The sequence below is a fragment of the Triticum dicoccoides genome, chromosome 5B (assembly GCF_002162155.2).
Source record: "Triticum dicoccoides isolate Atlit2015 ecotype Zavitan chromosome 5B, WEW_v2.0, whole genome shotgun sequence".
Taxonomy (NCBI): Eukaryota; Viridiplantae; Streptophyta; class Magnoliopsida; order Poales; family Poaceae; genus Triticum; species Triticum dicoccoides.
The window spans coordinates 710,131,413-710,147,987 of NC_041389.1; the positions used below are offsets into that span (position 1 = coordinate 710,131,413).

A 16,575-nucleotide genomic window follows, 5' to 3' on the forward strand; every position below is an offset into this window, starting at 1 on the left:
TTTCGCACCATTACAACACTCGAAGATTATCAGTACAAGTTCACTCGACTACCTTTGAATCAATCAAGGCGACTGAAATGAAGTCGAAGTCTCAGCAGGAATCTTGAGCTCAACAAGGATGTTTATGAAGCATAAAAGTCAAGACAGGGTCAACTTCAACTTTCTTTTCACTCGGACCTCAATCCATTCGGAGGCTAATGACGATGCCATAGACCTAGGGTAGGGTCATAGGCCTGACCTATATGCCCTACCAAGGTTCACTAGCCTAGAGTCAAGGATGTTCAAGCTATAACAAGGAGTATCAAACTAAAGCCATCGAGTGCAATCCACTCACCAGTCACCTCACTCGGATACATCCAATTTCACTCGATCTGGACGAAGTCATTCGACAATACAGGGAACCACTCGGAGTACAGAAGACCTAGAGTCACTCGGGATGGCAACGGTCAGGCGTTCACTCCGTAGTCTTAAAGATCATTGATGACGCACTTTATAGCTGACGTTACCAGTAACACCCTATCTTTATGTACATTGAACCCCTGTAACAGAGGGCGGCTGGGGTCCTGGCGCACTCTATATAAGCCACCCCCTCCTCTGGGACAAGGGTTCGCACCCCTTGTGACACACACCTATATTTCAATCGACCGTCTCAGGGCACCGAGACGTAGGGCTTTTACCTCATTCGAGAGGGGTCTGAACTCGTAAACTCGTGTGTACAACCTCGTCGTAGCTAGGGCCTCACCTCCTCATACATACCCCCTATTCTTACTGTCAGACTTAGTACCACGACAACTATCTCTATAGTGGGGAGTAACATATGTGTGGTGTCATGCAACACTTCATTTATTAGATTGTAGACTCATCTTGTTTTGGTATGTGTGATGTTACAGTAACTAGCTATGTTAGCACATGCCCCCTTTTCCTCATTAATTACTCGTCACATCATCTATTTTGCCTAGAGATGTGTGATATTACCGCCTATGTTACTTTCACTGTGGGTAGTCTTAGCGTGAAAGTGATGATTGCAGCTGAAAAAAAAAGTGATGATTGGGCCTTGGGCGTGCGGAATAGTTTTTTTGAGAGAAAAAATAGAAGCGATCATAGTACAACTCGTCTTGTGGGCCTTGGGGCGCAAACCTAAAAGGGCAGCACCGCCCGGCCATCCAAGCCAGCTAGGGTTACCTACCACCACCCCGTCCTTACCCGTCGTCGAGTCCCCAATCCGCCGCCGCCCCCGTCGGTCGTCGCTGACCTCGACCTCGCCCCTCTCGGTTCGTACGCCGGCTACTTCCTCGACCCCGCCCCTCCGTTCGTACGCCGCCTACTCCCTCGACCCCGTCAACCGTCGCCGTTCCGGTACCTCTCCCCCCGCCGCCGACCAACGCCGCCCCCCTCCCCCCCCAGCTACCTCAAGTCCGGCAGCGAGAAGCGACTTGTCGGGGAAGTCCAAGGGTGGGGGCGAAAGGCCGAATTTAGACATCCAGGCTCGCGAATCGCGTATCTGAGTCTAGGGTTTAGGGTTACGACTTGTGCTGCGAGGCCTGAAATCTTATCTTCTACTTTCCGTCGCATAGGGTTTCTCCGACCCGATCTTGGGTGAACGCCGCTTATTGATTCCATGAGTCCAGTCTTTATTTTAGACAGAGGCTCAATAAATTTTGTCCTGTCGACGCGTCTATCGGCTGGTCCGTTATCGTGTTTCGCTTGCTTGCCGTGTAACTAGCATTTATCCTGGAGGAATCCAGCTCCTTGCCGCGTCGTTCCGCCTACCGATTCTGTCACATTAGTCACTGGATCTAATTTTTGACACGGGTTGGATATCGGTTGACGGTTATGTAACAGTCGACGCCGTGCCACGTGCCTCGTGACTGCATGATTTGCGCCAATTGGTGGCGTGACTCTGTGTGTCTTTCCTTTTTTACTCGTATACGCAATGGCACGTAATTAATAGACTTTCTCTGTTCGTTTTTTAATGGTATACTGGTTGTGGTTGGTGTAACTGTCGTGTTCAATTTATTACTACTTGGGTATTTCCGTTTTCTCTTGCACGCGACGATTAATTTTTGTTGTGAGTACATGAATAATCGACAACGGCTACTTGTTGAGTTCTTCTTATGGAAGATAGGCTTGCTGCTGATTTATTTGTGGTTAATGCCGACTGATTCACCAGAATCATGGGAACATCTTGCTAGCATTCTCATTGCAGTGATACGTGACCCATTTGTTTGATTCGTATCATTCTGCACTGTCATGTCTGTTGAATGCGTTAAAATGCTTATCTTATATATATAGCTGATATGTATTTATTCATTTTTATTGTGCTTGTTATTAATCTTTTCTTCTTGTGTAGTGACTAAACCATGAAGCCTTCTGGTAAGCGTACCAGCCAACACAGGGATCATGACAGAGAAGACAGGGACCAAAAGCGGAGGGCGGCTCACACCCAGGAAACCTCCGGTACGGACGAATTGGTTGTTTACCGGATACTTTGTCCAGACAAAGTGATTGGCAGTGTAATTGGCAAGGGTGGCAAGGTGATAAATTCCATCCGGCAACAGACGAATGCCAAAGTCAAGATTGTCGACCCATACCCTGGTGCTGACAAAAGGGTTATTTTGGTATATTGTTATGTCAAGCATAGAGACGTCATGATTAGCGACATAGATGCTGCTGATGATGATAGGGAGCCTGTTTGCGCAGCACAAAATGCATTACTCAAGGTGCATGATGCAATTGTTGATGCTCTGGCAATCACTAGTGACTCTGATGATAAAGAAGCCAACATTCTTGTACCAGCTAGTCAAGCTGCAAGTGTCATCGGAAAATCTGGTTCTGTCATCAAGAGGCTTCGCTCAGTTTCAAAATCATTTATTAAAGTTAAACCAAAAGATCCAAGTGATGTTACACACTCATGTGCTATGAGTTTTGATAATTTCGTTCAGGTATAATTTCCTCCATATAATAATTTGGTGAGCTGTGCCAACATAATATGAGGTTAACCATTATTGAATAGCTTCAGCCTATGAAGCAGCAATCCTTTAGTTTTTAGTACATGATTTTCTGTTAAAATGTATGCATATATCATTATCATCTCTCCATCATGGTGCAGAAATTAGCAAGTTGTTTAATACTCCCTCTGTCCCTAAATATAGTGTCTATTAGATTCTTTTCAAAATCAAACTTTATCTAACTTTGACCAAGTTTATAGAAAAATTATCGACATCTAGAATACCAAACCAATGCCTGTTGATTTATCATGAAGTATATTTTTATATGGTTTGTGTTTGGTATTGTAGATATAATTAATTTTCTCTAAACTTTGTCAAATTGATGAAGGTTGACTTTTCAGGAAATTAATGCGAACTCTATTATGGTACGGAGGCAGCACTATAGACCTCCCAGTGCAATATTTATAATTTTATTCTTCTTGTTACATGCATATTGATATTTTGTTTTCCCAGATTAAGATAATTGATAATTCTATTTTACTTTCTCTTTGTGTGGTGCTCATATACACTGTCGAACAATTCCGATCTTTTGAGCTCTGCTATATTCTTCAATATCCATTCTTCAGCATTCCGCCAATTATTAACTCTTACCAGTACCATTTTTAATAGATAACTGGGGACACTAGAGCTGTCAAGAAGGCATTGTTTGCAGTATCAACAATTCTCTACAAATGTCCATCGAAGGAGAACATTTCTCTTGAAACATCTATTGATGAACATCCTCCAACCATTATACTTCCTTCAGAGCTTCCAGTTTATCCGGCTAGTAGCTTATACTCAGTGTCAGATGCTTCTATGTCATCTGGGCATCCAAGTCTGTCTATCTTAGGGGCAAGAAGTCGTGGTTCTCATGTTCCTGAATTTACTGTACCCACTGATGCTCATGGTGGATTGCCCATTTATCAGTCTATGGTCCCAGCTATTCCTGCTTATAACACCCCAAAATGTTCAGGAGAGCTATTGGTGCGTGTTGTATGCCCTGGTGACAAGATTGGGTTAGTTATTGGTAAAGGTGGGATGACCATAAGGAATATAAGGAAAGAAAGTGGTGCAAGCGTAGATGTTGATGACGCAAAGAATGATAAGGAGGAAAGCATAATCACTATTTCGTCCACTGAGGTTAGACCACGCTTCCAGCTCACTAGTTGTACTTTGTCGTTTATACACTATGTTCTTTTCATTTGAGGTGACACCTTTCATGTCAGGCCACCGATGATGTTAAGTCTGCAGCAGTGGAAGCTGTTCTTCTGCTTCAAGCAAAGATCAATGATGAAACTGAAGATAGAATGCATCTCCGCCTTCTTGTTCCGGGTAATGTCATTGGCTGCCTTATCGGCAAGGGTGGTTCAATCATTAATGACATGCGGAGTAAGTCTAAGGCAATTATCCACATATCTAAGGGCACTAAGCCCCGGAAGGCATCTTCCAGTGATGAGCTCGTCGAGGTTTGCCCCTTGTATTATTGTTTGAGATAGTCTCTATGTGATCTATCTGGATGTATTTACGAGTTTATTGCATGTAGGTGTTTGGGGAAGTGGACAAACTGCGTGATGCTCTTGTTCAGATCGTTCTAAGGCTCCGGGAAGAAGTTCTGAAGGACAGCGTGGGGAGGCAAAATTCTGCCAAGGATGGGAAGCTAACTGTTGCCACCACTGAACCCATGTATTCAAGCAGCTTTCCGATGCCAGCATTATTACCTTACAGTCAACAAGTCACTCCATTGCGCCATGATCAAAGGGGTGAAGCTGAGCGTGGTTCGAATGTACTTCCTCGTAGCAGCTTGTATCATGGATACAGCCCCAGGCAGGTAAAATATTTTGCTTCAATGTCAATTTTCTCTGTTTCCCTGTTGATCTTCATAAAGAGACGTGCCTATAAGTTTGTGATATAAACTTAACCGGTGATATCCTCCATCAGGCTGTAGATGATGGATTTGGAGTACGCTCCTCATACACTTCAAAGCCATATGGAAGGTAGGTTGCAACTGAACTCACAATAAGCCCTTTCTAACCCGTGCTATCTTTTAAGAATAGCCGTGCCCCTTGTGTGCAGGCTTTTCTTAGATTTGTACTCCCTCGGTCCCACAATATAAGATGCTATTATTTGGGTCTTTATTGTGGGACGGAGGGAGTAGTTATTATTTGGGTCTTTATTCTAATCCTTACGATTGTATTTCATTTTGCTGATTGACACTGATCAGACGCGTCCCGGATATGGAAATGTTTATTCCTTCTAGCGGCCTTTCAAAAGTAATGGGGAAGCATGGTACAAACTTGGACAACATTAGAAAGGTCAGTTTACTATTTCATTTTACTGGTGCTCGCACGAAAGAGTGCCCTCAGACTCTAGTTCATATAGGGTGCTACTTGCAGTCTGCTGTAATATCAATCCATTAGTATACCAGTACCTAAAAGAATAGGTTGTTTTCTACTCCCTCCGTAAAGAAATATAAGAGCGTTTAGATTGCAGAAGTAGTGATCTAAACACGCTTATATTTCTTCACGGAGGGAGTACTACTAATGGAGTAGTATATTAGATCATTTGATTATTTTATTAATTTATTTCGTAAAAGAGAGTAATTTAAAAATGACTAAAGATAAATTATAACATAGTGGTGTGTGTTCAACACCAAAGAGTGGATTGGTTTGAAGCAACCTTTGTACAGGATTGACATGCATGAACATATGGAAAACATAATCAATTATAAACTTATAATCTGACATCTTGAATGGTCTATTTATAGGATATCTTCGTAGGTAGGTTATTTTTACTTACCATTGACATGAAATTATTGATTATAACTGCAGATTTCTGGAGCTGACATTGAAATTATTGAATCAAAATCTTCTCGTCATGAGCATGTTGCTAACATATTTGGCACCCCTGAGCAGAGGCAGTCGGCAGAGAATTTGATCAAAGCTTTCATAATGTCTACTTAAGGAGGTTCCTGCTGTAGTTCGAAAGGATATATGTCAGCTCTATCGGACTTCTCTTGCCATCCCGTAGATCAAAAACTGTGTTCTCCATCCCTTCAGCTCTCCAATAAACCTCATGCTTATCTGTCTATCTTCCTCAGACTCTCAACCATGGCTATACTTGTGTGGACTTGTCCGTGTTTAATCGCATGTTCAGATATTCCCGTCTAATCTCGATGACTGCTTCAATCTCTCCCTATTCATAACCAATTCTTTATGCTGTCAGCTCTGATTGCTTATACGTTCGCCAGTATGGGAGGGGCAGTCTTTTGCCACTTCAGTCAGAACATGCAGCACACGTTTTTTCAGTGCTGTGCTTCGTGGCAATACCGTATTTAGATATCCAAGGAGTATTCTAACACTTCGTTTTTAAGAAATCTATTACATTATTACCAAGTAGAATCCTCCCCATCCTTTTCATGATAGACTTGAACATCATCGTTCTTATACTCTTTTGCCGCTTACCATGATTGACAATCTTCAGTCGAACACGTGGTTACACGTTTTTTCAGTGTTTTGCATGGTGGCTACATCATCCTAAGATACCCAAGGACTTGTCTAATACTTAATTTTAAGAAATCTGTTTCATGGTGACCAATTAGAAATTCTTCATGTTCTTTTGAAATAGGTGTAGTTAAAGCCTGCCCGCCCATGAACTTTGTCATACTCTTCCAGGCTACCCATGCAGGTTTCCTTTTTCCTTCTTTACTCCCCCACCAAAACTGTCGAATAAGTTTATTAAGATGCTCACAAAGACCCCTTGGCAACTTAAAGCAAGACATAGAGAAAACAGGTACCGCCCGAGCAACACATTTTGTACCGACACCTCCTTACAAGCTGTAGATAACGTTTTCTCAATCCATCCCTTCACCTTACTCCACAACCTGTCCTTCAAATATTTAGACGCTCCAAATTTTGAAGTACCTAAGTAATGGCCCTAAAATTGTGTATAGCCTGAAAACAGGTTCTGAACTTGACTCTTCCCAATCAATCATCTTAACCAATCTGGTAAATTCCTTAGGTTTTTGATATGTTTACGTTTCTTGACATCACAACTTAAGTAATATTATTGCCCTTCTGAAATAGGTGTTGGTTGAGTAATGGCCCTAAAATTATGTATAATCTAGAAATAGGTCTCATTATCCCAGCTTTTGTGCTCATTCCTTAGCCATGCATGTTTCTAGATTTGTTATGTCTCTTTGACACCAAACTGTGAATACTAGATAGTTAGTCATGTCCATTCTTTGTAAATAGTTTCTTCTTATGAGTTGCAACTGCTTGGAGGCCGCAAGTTATACTATTAGGTGAATTCGTCAACAAAGAACTTGAGAATGCTGAGATTTTGTGGTAGTCAGCTGATGATTTCCACCTCTCTTCTCTGTTCCTGTTTGCCAGCGCCGATAGCTGATTCTCTGTTGCCAGTACGGGGAGGGCCCTTATACATGTTCCTATCAGTGTTTTTGCATGATGACGACACCATCCTTAGATATCTAAGGAGTGGATACTCCAATGTAGAGCAAATCTTTTGAAATCTGTTTCATTGTTACCAACTAAAATTCTTCTCGTCCTTTCGTGATAAACTTCAACGTCACCCTTCTTACTCTTTTGCCACGTCCAATGGACTTCAATCTGAACACGAAACACACATTCAGTCCAGTGCTTGCATGGTGGTACTGCTTGGTGATATCTAAGGAGTATTCCAGTGATTCAATTTTGAGAAATCTTGTTTCTTATGAGTTGCAACTGCTTGGTGGTACTGCAACATAACTTGTGGCGGTTGGCTGATGATTTTCCCCTCGTTTCTCTATTCTTGTTTGTTCTGTGTGTCAGCGCTGATAGCTGATTCTCTCTGTTGGCTGTACGGGAGGAACCCCTATATTCTTTCACCAACTTGCCATGATAGTCTTTAATCCGAACATGCAATTCACCCTTTTTCCCAGTGTTTTGCATGGTGGGAGTACCATCCTTAGATAACTAACTAGTAATACTTCAATGTTGCACAATCTTTTGAAATATGTTTTGTCGTGACCAGCAAAATTCTTCTCGTCTCTTTTATGATAAACTTCAACATCATCCTTAATTATACTCTTTTGCCACTCGCCATGATTGATAGTATCAGAACAGCAGTACACATTTTTCCGGTGTTTGCATGGTGGCAATACCGTCCTTTGACATCCAAGTAGTACTCTAGTCCTTTAATTTTCAGAAATCTGTTTCAGCTTACTGAGTACAAAATTCTTCTCGTCCTTCTCAAATAGTTGTAGCCAAGTAATGGTCCTAAAATTATCTATAACCGTCCTGTACCTGACTCCTTCCCATTCATTATCTCGACTTCTGTTGTCACTCATTAGCCATGCATATTCAGATATGACCACGTTTCTTCAGTAGGTACTCCCTTCGTCCCATAATATAAGAGCGTTTTTTACACTATTAGCGTCAAAAGTGCTCTTGTATTATGGGGCGGAGCAAGTAGGTAGGTAGCTAGTCATGGCAGCTCATTGTAAATAATTAATTTCTGCTTATGAGTTTGCAACTGCTCGCAGGATAACTTGCGGCTACTGTTAATGCAATGCTTGTTGCCTCTTGTAAATAGAGAACATGGGCTGCTGAAAATTTGTTGCAATCTTGTGATAACCCCTTGGTTTGTCTGTTGCGCATGTTGTGCTATGGTGAGAGGCGTGCTCTTTCCACTGAATTTAGTTTTCCGTTGGGCAATGTGAAATTGTTTTACTGTACATGTAACTTTGCGAGAAATGGCTACTAGCGTTGGCTGATCTCTACATGTAGCGAGATGAAAGCTCAATTGTCTCCGTGCTGTGATTTGACTCAATGGATCATGGTAATGTTATTGTTGATCCTGAAAATGTTAAACTATGTTATAGGCGCATCTTGAATCGTTATTTATTTGCAATCCATGAGAACTCGTCATTGGGTCACCCGATCGTACATGCATGATGGGAAGCAAACCTAACAAGATTTTAATAGAAGGGCACAATTTATTACTACTCCCTCTATTCCAATGAATAGGCCAACAAATGTTGGTCGTATGTGAGTTTTTAGTGATATATTTTTCAAGTCACAAAATTTCATATTGTTGATGTAGTTTATGATCAAAGTTGATTTTTGGGAAGTATGTGCGTGCTTTATTCATTGGAAAGTAGTACTACTATCTTATTAGCGTCTGGTGCGCGTTCTGAGTCTAAAAGGTTCTGCGGTCAGGCAGAGCAGTCTGTCCTCGAACATGTACAACCTGCCCCCCACGGCCATTTTATTGTTAATATATTTCTATAATTTTCTTTATCGATTTTATCGATTTTCCTTCCTTTTTTTATTTCCTGTTTGTTTTATGCCTTTTTATTATTTATTTTTTATCATTTTTATATACGTGTTGAACATTTTTTGAATACACATTGATTTTTAAGATACGTGTTAAATATTTTTCAAATACATGATTGAAGTGGATACAACAAAAACAACAACAATAACAATAACAAAACCTTTAGTCCCAAACAAGTTAGCGTTGACTAGAGGTGAAACCCATAAATTTCACAACCAACTAATGGCACATGGGTAGCAAGCTTCCACGCTCTCCTGTTCATAGCTAGTTCTTTCGTGATACTTCAATCCTTCAGGTCTCTCAAGGGTCTTCTCCATGTCAAATTTGGTCCACCCCGACCTCTTTGACATTCTTAGCATGCTTTAGCCATCTGCTATGCACTGGAGCTTTTGGAGGCCTGCGTTGAATATGCTCAAACCATCTACGATGTTGGACAACCTTCTCTTCAATAGATGCTACCCCAACTCTATCTCGTATATCATCATTCCGGACTCGATCCTTCCTTGTGTGGCCACACATCCATCTCAACATACGCATCTCCGCAACACCTAACTGTTGAACATGTCGCCTTTTAGTCGGCCAACACTTAGCGCCATACAATATTGCAGGTTGAACCGCTGTCCTGTAGAACCGCCGTCCTGTAGAACTTGCCTTTTAGCTTTTGGGGCACTCTCTTGTCATAGAGAATGCCAGAAGCTTGGCGTCACTTCATCCATCTGACTTTGATTTGATGGTTCACATCTTCATTGATACCTCCATCCTCCTGCAACATTGACCCCAAATATTGAAAGGTGTCCTTCTGAGGCACCACCTGCTCATCAAGGCTAACCTCCTCCTCCTCATACCTAGTAGTACTGAAATCGTACATCATGTACTCGGTTTTAGTTATACTAACCCTAAACCCCTTCGATTCCAAGGTTTGTCTTCATAACTCTAATTTTCTATTTATCCCCGTCCGACTATCGTCAACTAGCACCACATCATTCGCAAAGAGCATACACCATGGCCCATGGGATATCTCCTTGTATATCCCTTGTGACATCATCCATCACCAAGGCAAAAAGATAAGGGCTCAAAGCTGACCCGTGATGCAGTCCTATCTTAATTGGGAAGTCATCAGTGTCGATGTCGCTTGTTCGAACACTTATCACAACATTATCATACATGTTGTCGTGGAATAGTCACGGCAGTTGTCCTAGTATGATGACTTAGTCGTGGAGCCATCGCAACTAGGTTAGCTTAAAGGGTTAAACGGGACAAAGGACACACGAGTTTATACTGGTTCGGCCCCTTGTGGTGAAGGTAAAGGCCTAGTCCAGTTTGAGGTGGTATTGCTTATGTCTCGATTACCAGGGAGCGAATACGCTTGACCTAGCTTTCGATCTCTTGTCTCTCGCCCTGAACCACCGCCGGGTCATCCCTTTATTTACACAGGTTGATGCCCAGCGGCTCACGGAGTCCCGACCGGCTCATAGACAACGTGTCCGGCTCGATGACTAACTATCCTTGCCTTACAATATAAGTCATACACATATGGCGGTTTACCCTATGGGCCTTGAGTCGCTCTTAGGCTTTCGCCCCATGAACCGCCATCTTCAATATCCTCATGGGCTTCATATTGATGAACCGCCATAGGTATAACCCGGCCCCTCCTGGACGGGTCATACCTAATAGTTATATTCCCAACATTAGGCCCCAGATTGATTTGAATTTGTTCATGTCAATCTTCAACACTTAGAAAAATCCTTCCTTCTTCATTTGTGCGAGATCTCATAACCCGCCGTGACGTCATCTCCTGTGATTAATTTTACACAATATCCAATATATCTCAACAGATCCTTATCTTTATTAATGATCTCGAAAATCGAGGCGTCTGAACCGCTGGATAATCATTCTTTGGCCTCCTCGTTTTTTGTGCCTACCAGTTCACCCTTCTCCTTATAAATAGGGTCAGACAGCCTCCTTTCATTTCCCCCCTTCTCCTTCTCATCTTCCTCCTCCTCTTCCTCCTCCTCTCGTGACTCATCTGTCGCTTCGAGCTCCGCTGCCGTCGCGAACTCACCGTCTTCCTCGTCTTTGGCCGCTGCATCGACCTGAACGGGACCAGAGAAACTGCAGCGCCTCTTCACCGCTCTTCGGATCCAGTAAGCACCTTATCCTCTCCACCATAGATCTCCATTAGGGTTTCTGTAGTTCTTCGAGTTCTTCGTCGTTCTTCACTGTACTTCTAGTTAGCCCTTACTTTAGATCCAAATATATCCCTTAAGACGTGCGGAACCTGTTTCCATTCCTTCTATTGTCTCAAAACTTATTTCACAGATGCATAAATCTTGCCCTTGTGCTAGTTCCTCTGCTGTCGCAATATTTAGGTTTTGAATTATTTTCTTTTTTCACACTGCGCCAGATCTGAAATTATAGCTTCAGTCTGTGAAATCTGTTTGTCCCTCACTTAGCGAAAATTTTCCTTCTTGATAGATCTTTACTGTTAATATTGTCATGGCGGCTTACCTCACCAGTTATAAGTAGTCATATGTCATTAGGCCCCTTTTAAGCCGCCACTCTGAATACGTACTGTAGTGCTTTTCCTCCGGCTTAATGAATCAACTTAAACCGGCAAAATTGTTCTTTCTTTTAGGCTCCTTTCTTCACAATGCCGCCAAAGACACCCAATTCATGTAACTGGGTTCCCTCCATTGTCACTGAGGACACACTTAAGGCCTTTGTGAAAACCGGCTATTTACCAGAAAAGACTGTCATGCATTATCGCGCCCCTGATCCAGAAGAAGAAAGACGTTAGCCAAAGGATGATGAGGTCATTTTTTTTACTGATCACATGAACCGGGGCTTCTCACCGCCCGTCTCTAATTTTTTCTCCAGATGTTCTGCACTTCTTTCAGCTTCAACCTCAAGACATCGGACCCAATTCCGTGTCAAATATTTGCAATTTTCAAGTTTTCTGCGAAGTATACCTTCAAGAAGAGCCCAGCGTTGAACTCTTTAGAGAATATTTTTATTTGAACCGCCAAAATGAGTTTACGAACAGACCCAGCCTGGAATTTGGTGGAATTTGAATTCAACGAAGAAGAGATGCTATCTTCCCCTATGCTTGTTTGCCGAGTCACCCCAAAGATTGGAACCAGACATGGTTTTACTGCAAAGATACCTCTCCGACTGACGAGAACCCACTGCTGGGTTATCGTGCTGAACGTCTTGACCCAAAATATCCTCTTCCTGAAAAAGTTACCGCCACTGAACGTGCAAAGCTCACCCCCATCATTGGCAAGGTCAAGGCTTTGCTAGGAAATGGTTTGACCGGCATTGACTTGGTTCGATGCTGGGTTGCTTGGCGGATCATACCCTTGAGTCGCCGATCCGGCTTAATGTGTACTTACACTGGTGGCCAAAAGGATCCACTGCGCCACAACTCCACATGCTTAACTGAGGAGGTGATCAATGAAATGACAAAGAGCCTTCTGAATGAAGATCTAGAAGACTGCAGCAAGATGGGTCTGAACCCTTTCTGCAAGCTTAACCCGACACCAGATGTGAGTCTTTAACTCTATTTTCTTTAACCTTCATCATTCAAATGTTCTATTAACTCACCTTGATGACCTTCACAGGCTGATTCAGATTTTTGGAACAAGAAATATGATCATAAAGCTGCCAAAAAGGCCAAAGCCGCCAAGAAAGCCGCCAAGAGAACCACCAGGAAGAGTAAGAAGAAATCAAGTACTTCCGAGCTGTTTGAACTGGACGACAACTCTGAGTCAAAGGTAGCTCTTGATTCCCTTGGCTCCTTTTTCAACTATCTTATTGACATTGATTATCATCAGGATGACACGGGGGCCAGCCAAGCTGGCGATGAAGAGGTAACTATCATTTCCTCCGTCTCCGAGCCTTTGCCAAGACAAAAAATTCAAAGAGTAACCCGAAAAGTAAGCTTTTCACACCCCTTAGCTCATCTGGATCCTCACTTTCTTTTGAAGCAACAGCAGCACGAGAGCCGGCGACAGACTCGGACCAGTGGTAGTGAAGAATTATCTTCCGGCTTACCGAACACTCCACGAAAATGTCGAAACGAGGTCATCCCTTATTTAAACTCTTCTTATCCTCTGGTGGGTCTCATCCGCCGTCCACTTAATTCTTCCGACTCAAATTATCAGGAGACGTCTCGCTCCTCTTTCGACGACTCATCACAGTCCCATCTGTCGGCTTTCAAAACTGCTCTTGGGTAATGACAATTACTTATTATTTGCTTCTTATGCTCTGTTATATTTACACTGACTTCTCATGACCTATGTAGTGGAAAGGCCAAGCCTAGCAAGAAGGCAAGGGTGACCAAGCAGGCTAAAGACCCTAAAGTCAATGAACCGGAGCAACAGATTCCTGCGTCTGACACCTCCGCACCACAACAAGAAGAACCTGTTGTTGATGTTCCGCCAGAAATTCCTGACTCTTCCATTGACCAGATAAAGAACAATCCTCTGAATACTGAATCCTCAAGACCCATTAAAACAACCGAGACACATGATGATGATGTGGTGATTAACAACACCAGCTTTAGAGAGCCGAGAAGACCTACTGTTTTAGCCAAGCACTCCGCCAAGGAAGAATACATTGAATGACGAAAAGTGAGATTTGATGTTGCCAACTACTCTCAACTGACCATTGGTGAAGTATATTCTGGCTATCTCAATCAAGTGCACACCAGCCGCGATCTTGAAGTTGACATGGTGAAGCAGACACTAGTAGAAAAGGGGACAATGGTCCAGGCCGGGTCAGCCCATTAGTCCCGGTTCAGTCCAGAACCGGGACCAATGGTGGCACTGGACCCGGTTCGTGAGCCCCGGGGGCCGGCCGGGCCACGTGGGCCATTGGTCCCGGTTCGTCTGGACCTTTTGGTCCCGGTTGGTGGGACGAACCAGGACCAATGGGCCTCGCTCCTGGCCCACCACCATTAACCGGGACCAAAGGCTGCCCTTTAGTCCCGGTTCATGCCACCAACCGGGACCAATGAGGTGCCTATATATACCCCCTCGCGTAAGAGCAGAGCACACTGCTCTGTTTTTTCTGGCAGCCGAGGGGGAGAGGGCTTGGTGGTGCTCTAGCTCACCTCCTATGCACACAAGGTGTTCGATGGAATGCCCGAGCCACACTACTTAAGCTTTCTCCTCTCCAAGCTCGACCTCCAAGCTCCATTTTCCTCAATATCTGTCTAGGTTTAGCGGTCCATCACGCCCCGTCCCCGTCTTCACCATTGTCGATCACCCGCACCGATCTCATAGCCGGCACCACCGTGGTGAGCCTCTTGTTCTTATCTTCTTTCTGAAAGGAAAAATATTCTTACTTGTATGTTTAGATAGATACTTGTATTATTTTCTTACTTTTATATTGCATCTTATATAGTGCGATGGTTTTGGTATCCGCCCCCGTCGGCCCTCGTCCTGTCTATGATTCAGATGTGCTATATATTATCTTTTCATAACTATTGGTTCATTTATTGTTTATGAAAATTATGCCGACCAACGTGACATAGATATTATTTATCTAGGAGGTTGATGAACCGGAAATTCCAACCGACCCTATTGTCGAGAGGTTAAATTTAGTTGAAGAAGAAAACAATTTCTTGAAGGAAAAAAATAAGAAAAATTGAGGAGGAGAAGATGATATTGGAGTTGCATGTTGCGGATGTCGTCGATGATCACAAGATCAAGATGGATGCAATGCGCTTGAAGATTAGAAAGATTAGAAAATATGCCATTCATACCGAGGCTTGGTATCATTATGCTATTGGATCAGTTGTTACCTTGGTTGCGATTATGATCGCATTTGTTTTCGCATTGAAATGTTTTACATAGTTTCAATGTATGGTTTAATTAATTTAGATGCTCTGCAGAGCTTTATGTTGTTCTGTAATGATTTTCTCTTGAAGATGAGAACTATGTATGTACTTTGGTTTTAATGTGATGATGAACTTCTATTAATTTGGTCAGTTAATTATCTATTCATGATGTTCTGTAATGATTTTTGACACACTTAATTATATATAATGCATGCAGATGAACCGGCAATGGATGTACGGTAACAGACACACCTCCGAGTACATTAAGGGCGTGCATGATTTTCTCGAAGTGGCTGAGGCAAACAAGCAGAATGGTTTTGTGTGTTGTCCATGCCCTATATGTGGGAATACGAAGTCTTACTCTGACCGGAAAATCCTTCACACCCACCTGCTTTACAAGGGTTTCATGCCACACTATAATGTTTGGACGAGGCACGGAGAAATAGGGGTTATGATGGAAGACGGTGAAGAAGAAGAGTACGATGACAACTATGTGCCCCCTGAATACGGTGATGCTACTGAACATCAAGAGGAACCAGACGATGTGCACGATGATGCGGCAACGGGCGAAGCTGCTGAAGATCAAGAGGAACCAGACAATTTGCCCGATGATGATGATCTCCGCCGGGTCATTGTCGATGCAAGGACGCAATGCGAAAGTCAAAAGGAGAAGCTGAAGTTCGATCACATGTTAGAGGATCACAAAAAAGGGTTGTACCCCAATTGCGAAGATGGCAACACAAATCTCGGTACCGTACTGGAATTGCTGCAGTGGAAGGCAGAGAATGCTGTGCCAGACAAATGATTTGAGAAGCTACTGAAAATATTGAAGAAGAAGCTTCCAAGGATAACGAATTGCCTGACAGTACATACGCAGCAAAGAAGGTCGTATGCCCTCTAGGATTGGAGGTGTAGAAGATACATGCATGCCCTAATGACTACATCCTCTACTGCGGTGCGTACAAGGATCTGAATGCATGCCCGATATGCGGTGCATTACGGTATAAGATCAGACGAGATGACCCTGGTGATGTTGACGGCGAGCCCCCCAGGAAGAGAGTTCCTGCGAAGGTGATGTGGTATGCTCCTATAATACCACGGTTGAAACGTCTGTTCAGAAACGGAGAGCATGCCAAGTTGATGCGATGGCACAGTGAGGACCGTAAGAAAGACGGGAAGTTGAGAGCACCCGCTGACGGGTCGCAGTGGAGAAAAATCGAGAGAAAGTACTGGGCTGAGTTTGCACGTGACCCAAGGAACATATGGTTTGCTTTAAGCGCGGATGGCATTAATCCTTTTGGGGAGCAGAGCAGCAAGCACAATACCTGGCCCGTGACTCTATGTATGTATAACCTTCCTCCTTGGATGTGCATGAAGCGAAAGTTCATTATGATGCCAGTTCTCATCCAAGGC

The 16,575-nt window shown here is 43.1% G+C and overlaps 1 protein-coding gene across 2 annotated transcripts; it reads left to right on the forward strand.

Moving 5' to 3' along the window:
- The first annotated feature begins 1,139 nt into the window (after positions 1-1,139).
- Positions 1,140-6,208, forward strand: LOC119312856 (KH domain-containing protein At4g18375-like). 2 transcript variants are annotated; one of them, XM_037588631.1, is made up of 8 exons: positions 1,140-1,271; positions 2,351-2,942; positions 3,618-4,127; positions 4,214-4,453; positions 4,531-4,815; positions 4,926-4,981; positions 5,209-5,299; positions 5,816-6,208. In XM_037588631.1, the coding sequence occupies exons 2-8, from the start codon at positions 2,361-2,363 to the stop codon at positions 5,945-5,947; spliced, it is 1,896 nt and encodes a 631-aa protein (XP_037444528.1). In that variant the 5' UTR covers positions 1,140-1,271; positions 2,351-2,360; the 3' UTR covers positions 5,948-6,208. The 2 variants fall into 2 exon arrangements, with proteins under 2 accessions (XP_037444528.1, XP_037444527.1); XM_037588630.1 differs by having other exon boundaries at positions 1,159-1,356.
- Positions 6,209-16,575: the final 10,367 nt, after the last annotated feature.

Excerpts from the sequence above, each read along its gene's own strand:
- LOC119312856 (XM_037588631.1), top strand. The coding sequence starts at position 2,361 with ATGAAGCCTTCTGGTAAGCGTACCAGCCAACACAGGGATCATGACAGA. Across the intron at positions 4,128-4,213 it reads TCACTATTTCGTCCACTGAG|GCCACCGATGATGTTAAGTC; the intron begins GTTAGACCACGC and ends CTTTCATGTCAG. Across the intron at positions 4,816-4,925 it reads ATGGATACAGCCCCAGGCAG|GCTGTAGATGATGGATTTGG; the intron begins GTAAAATATTTT and ends ATCCTCCATCAG.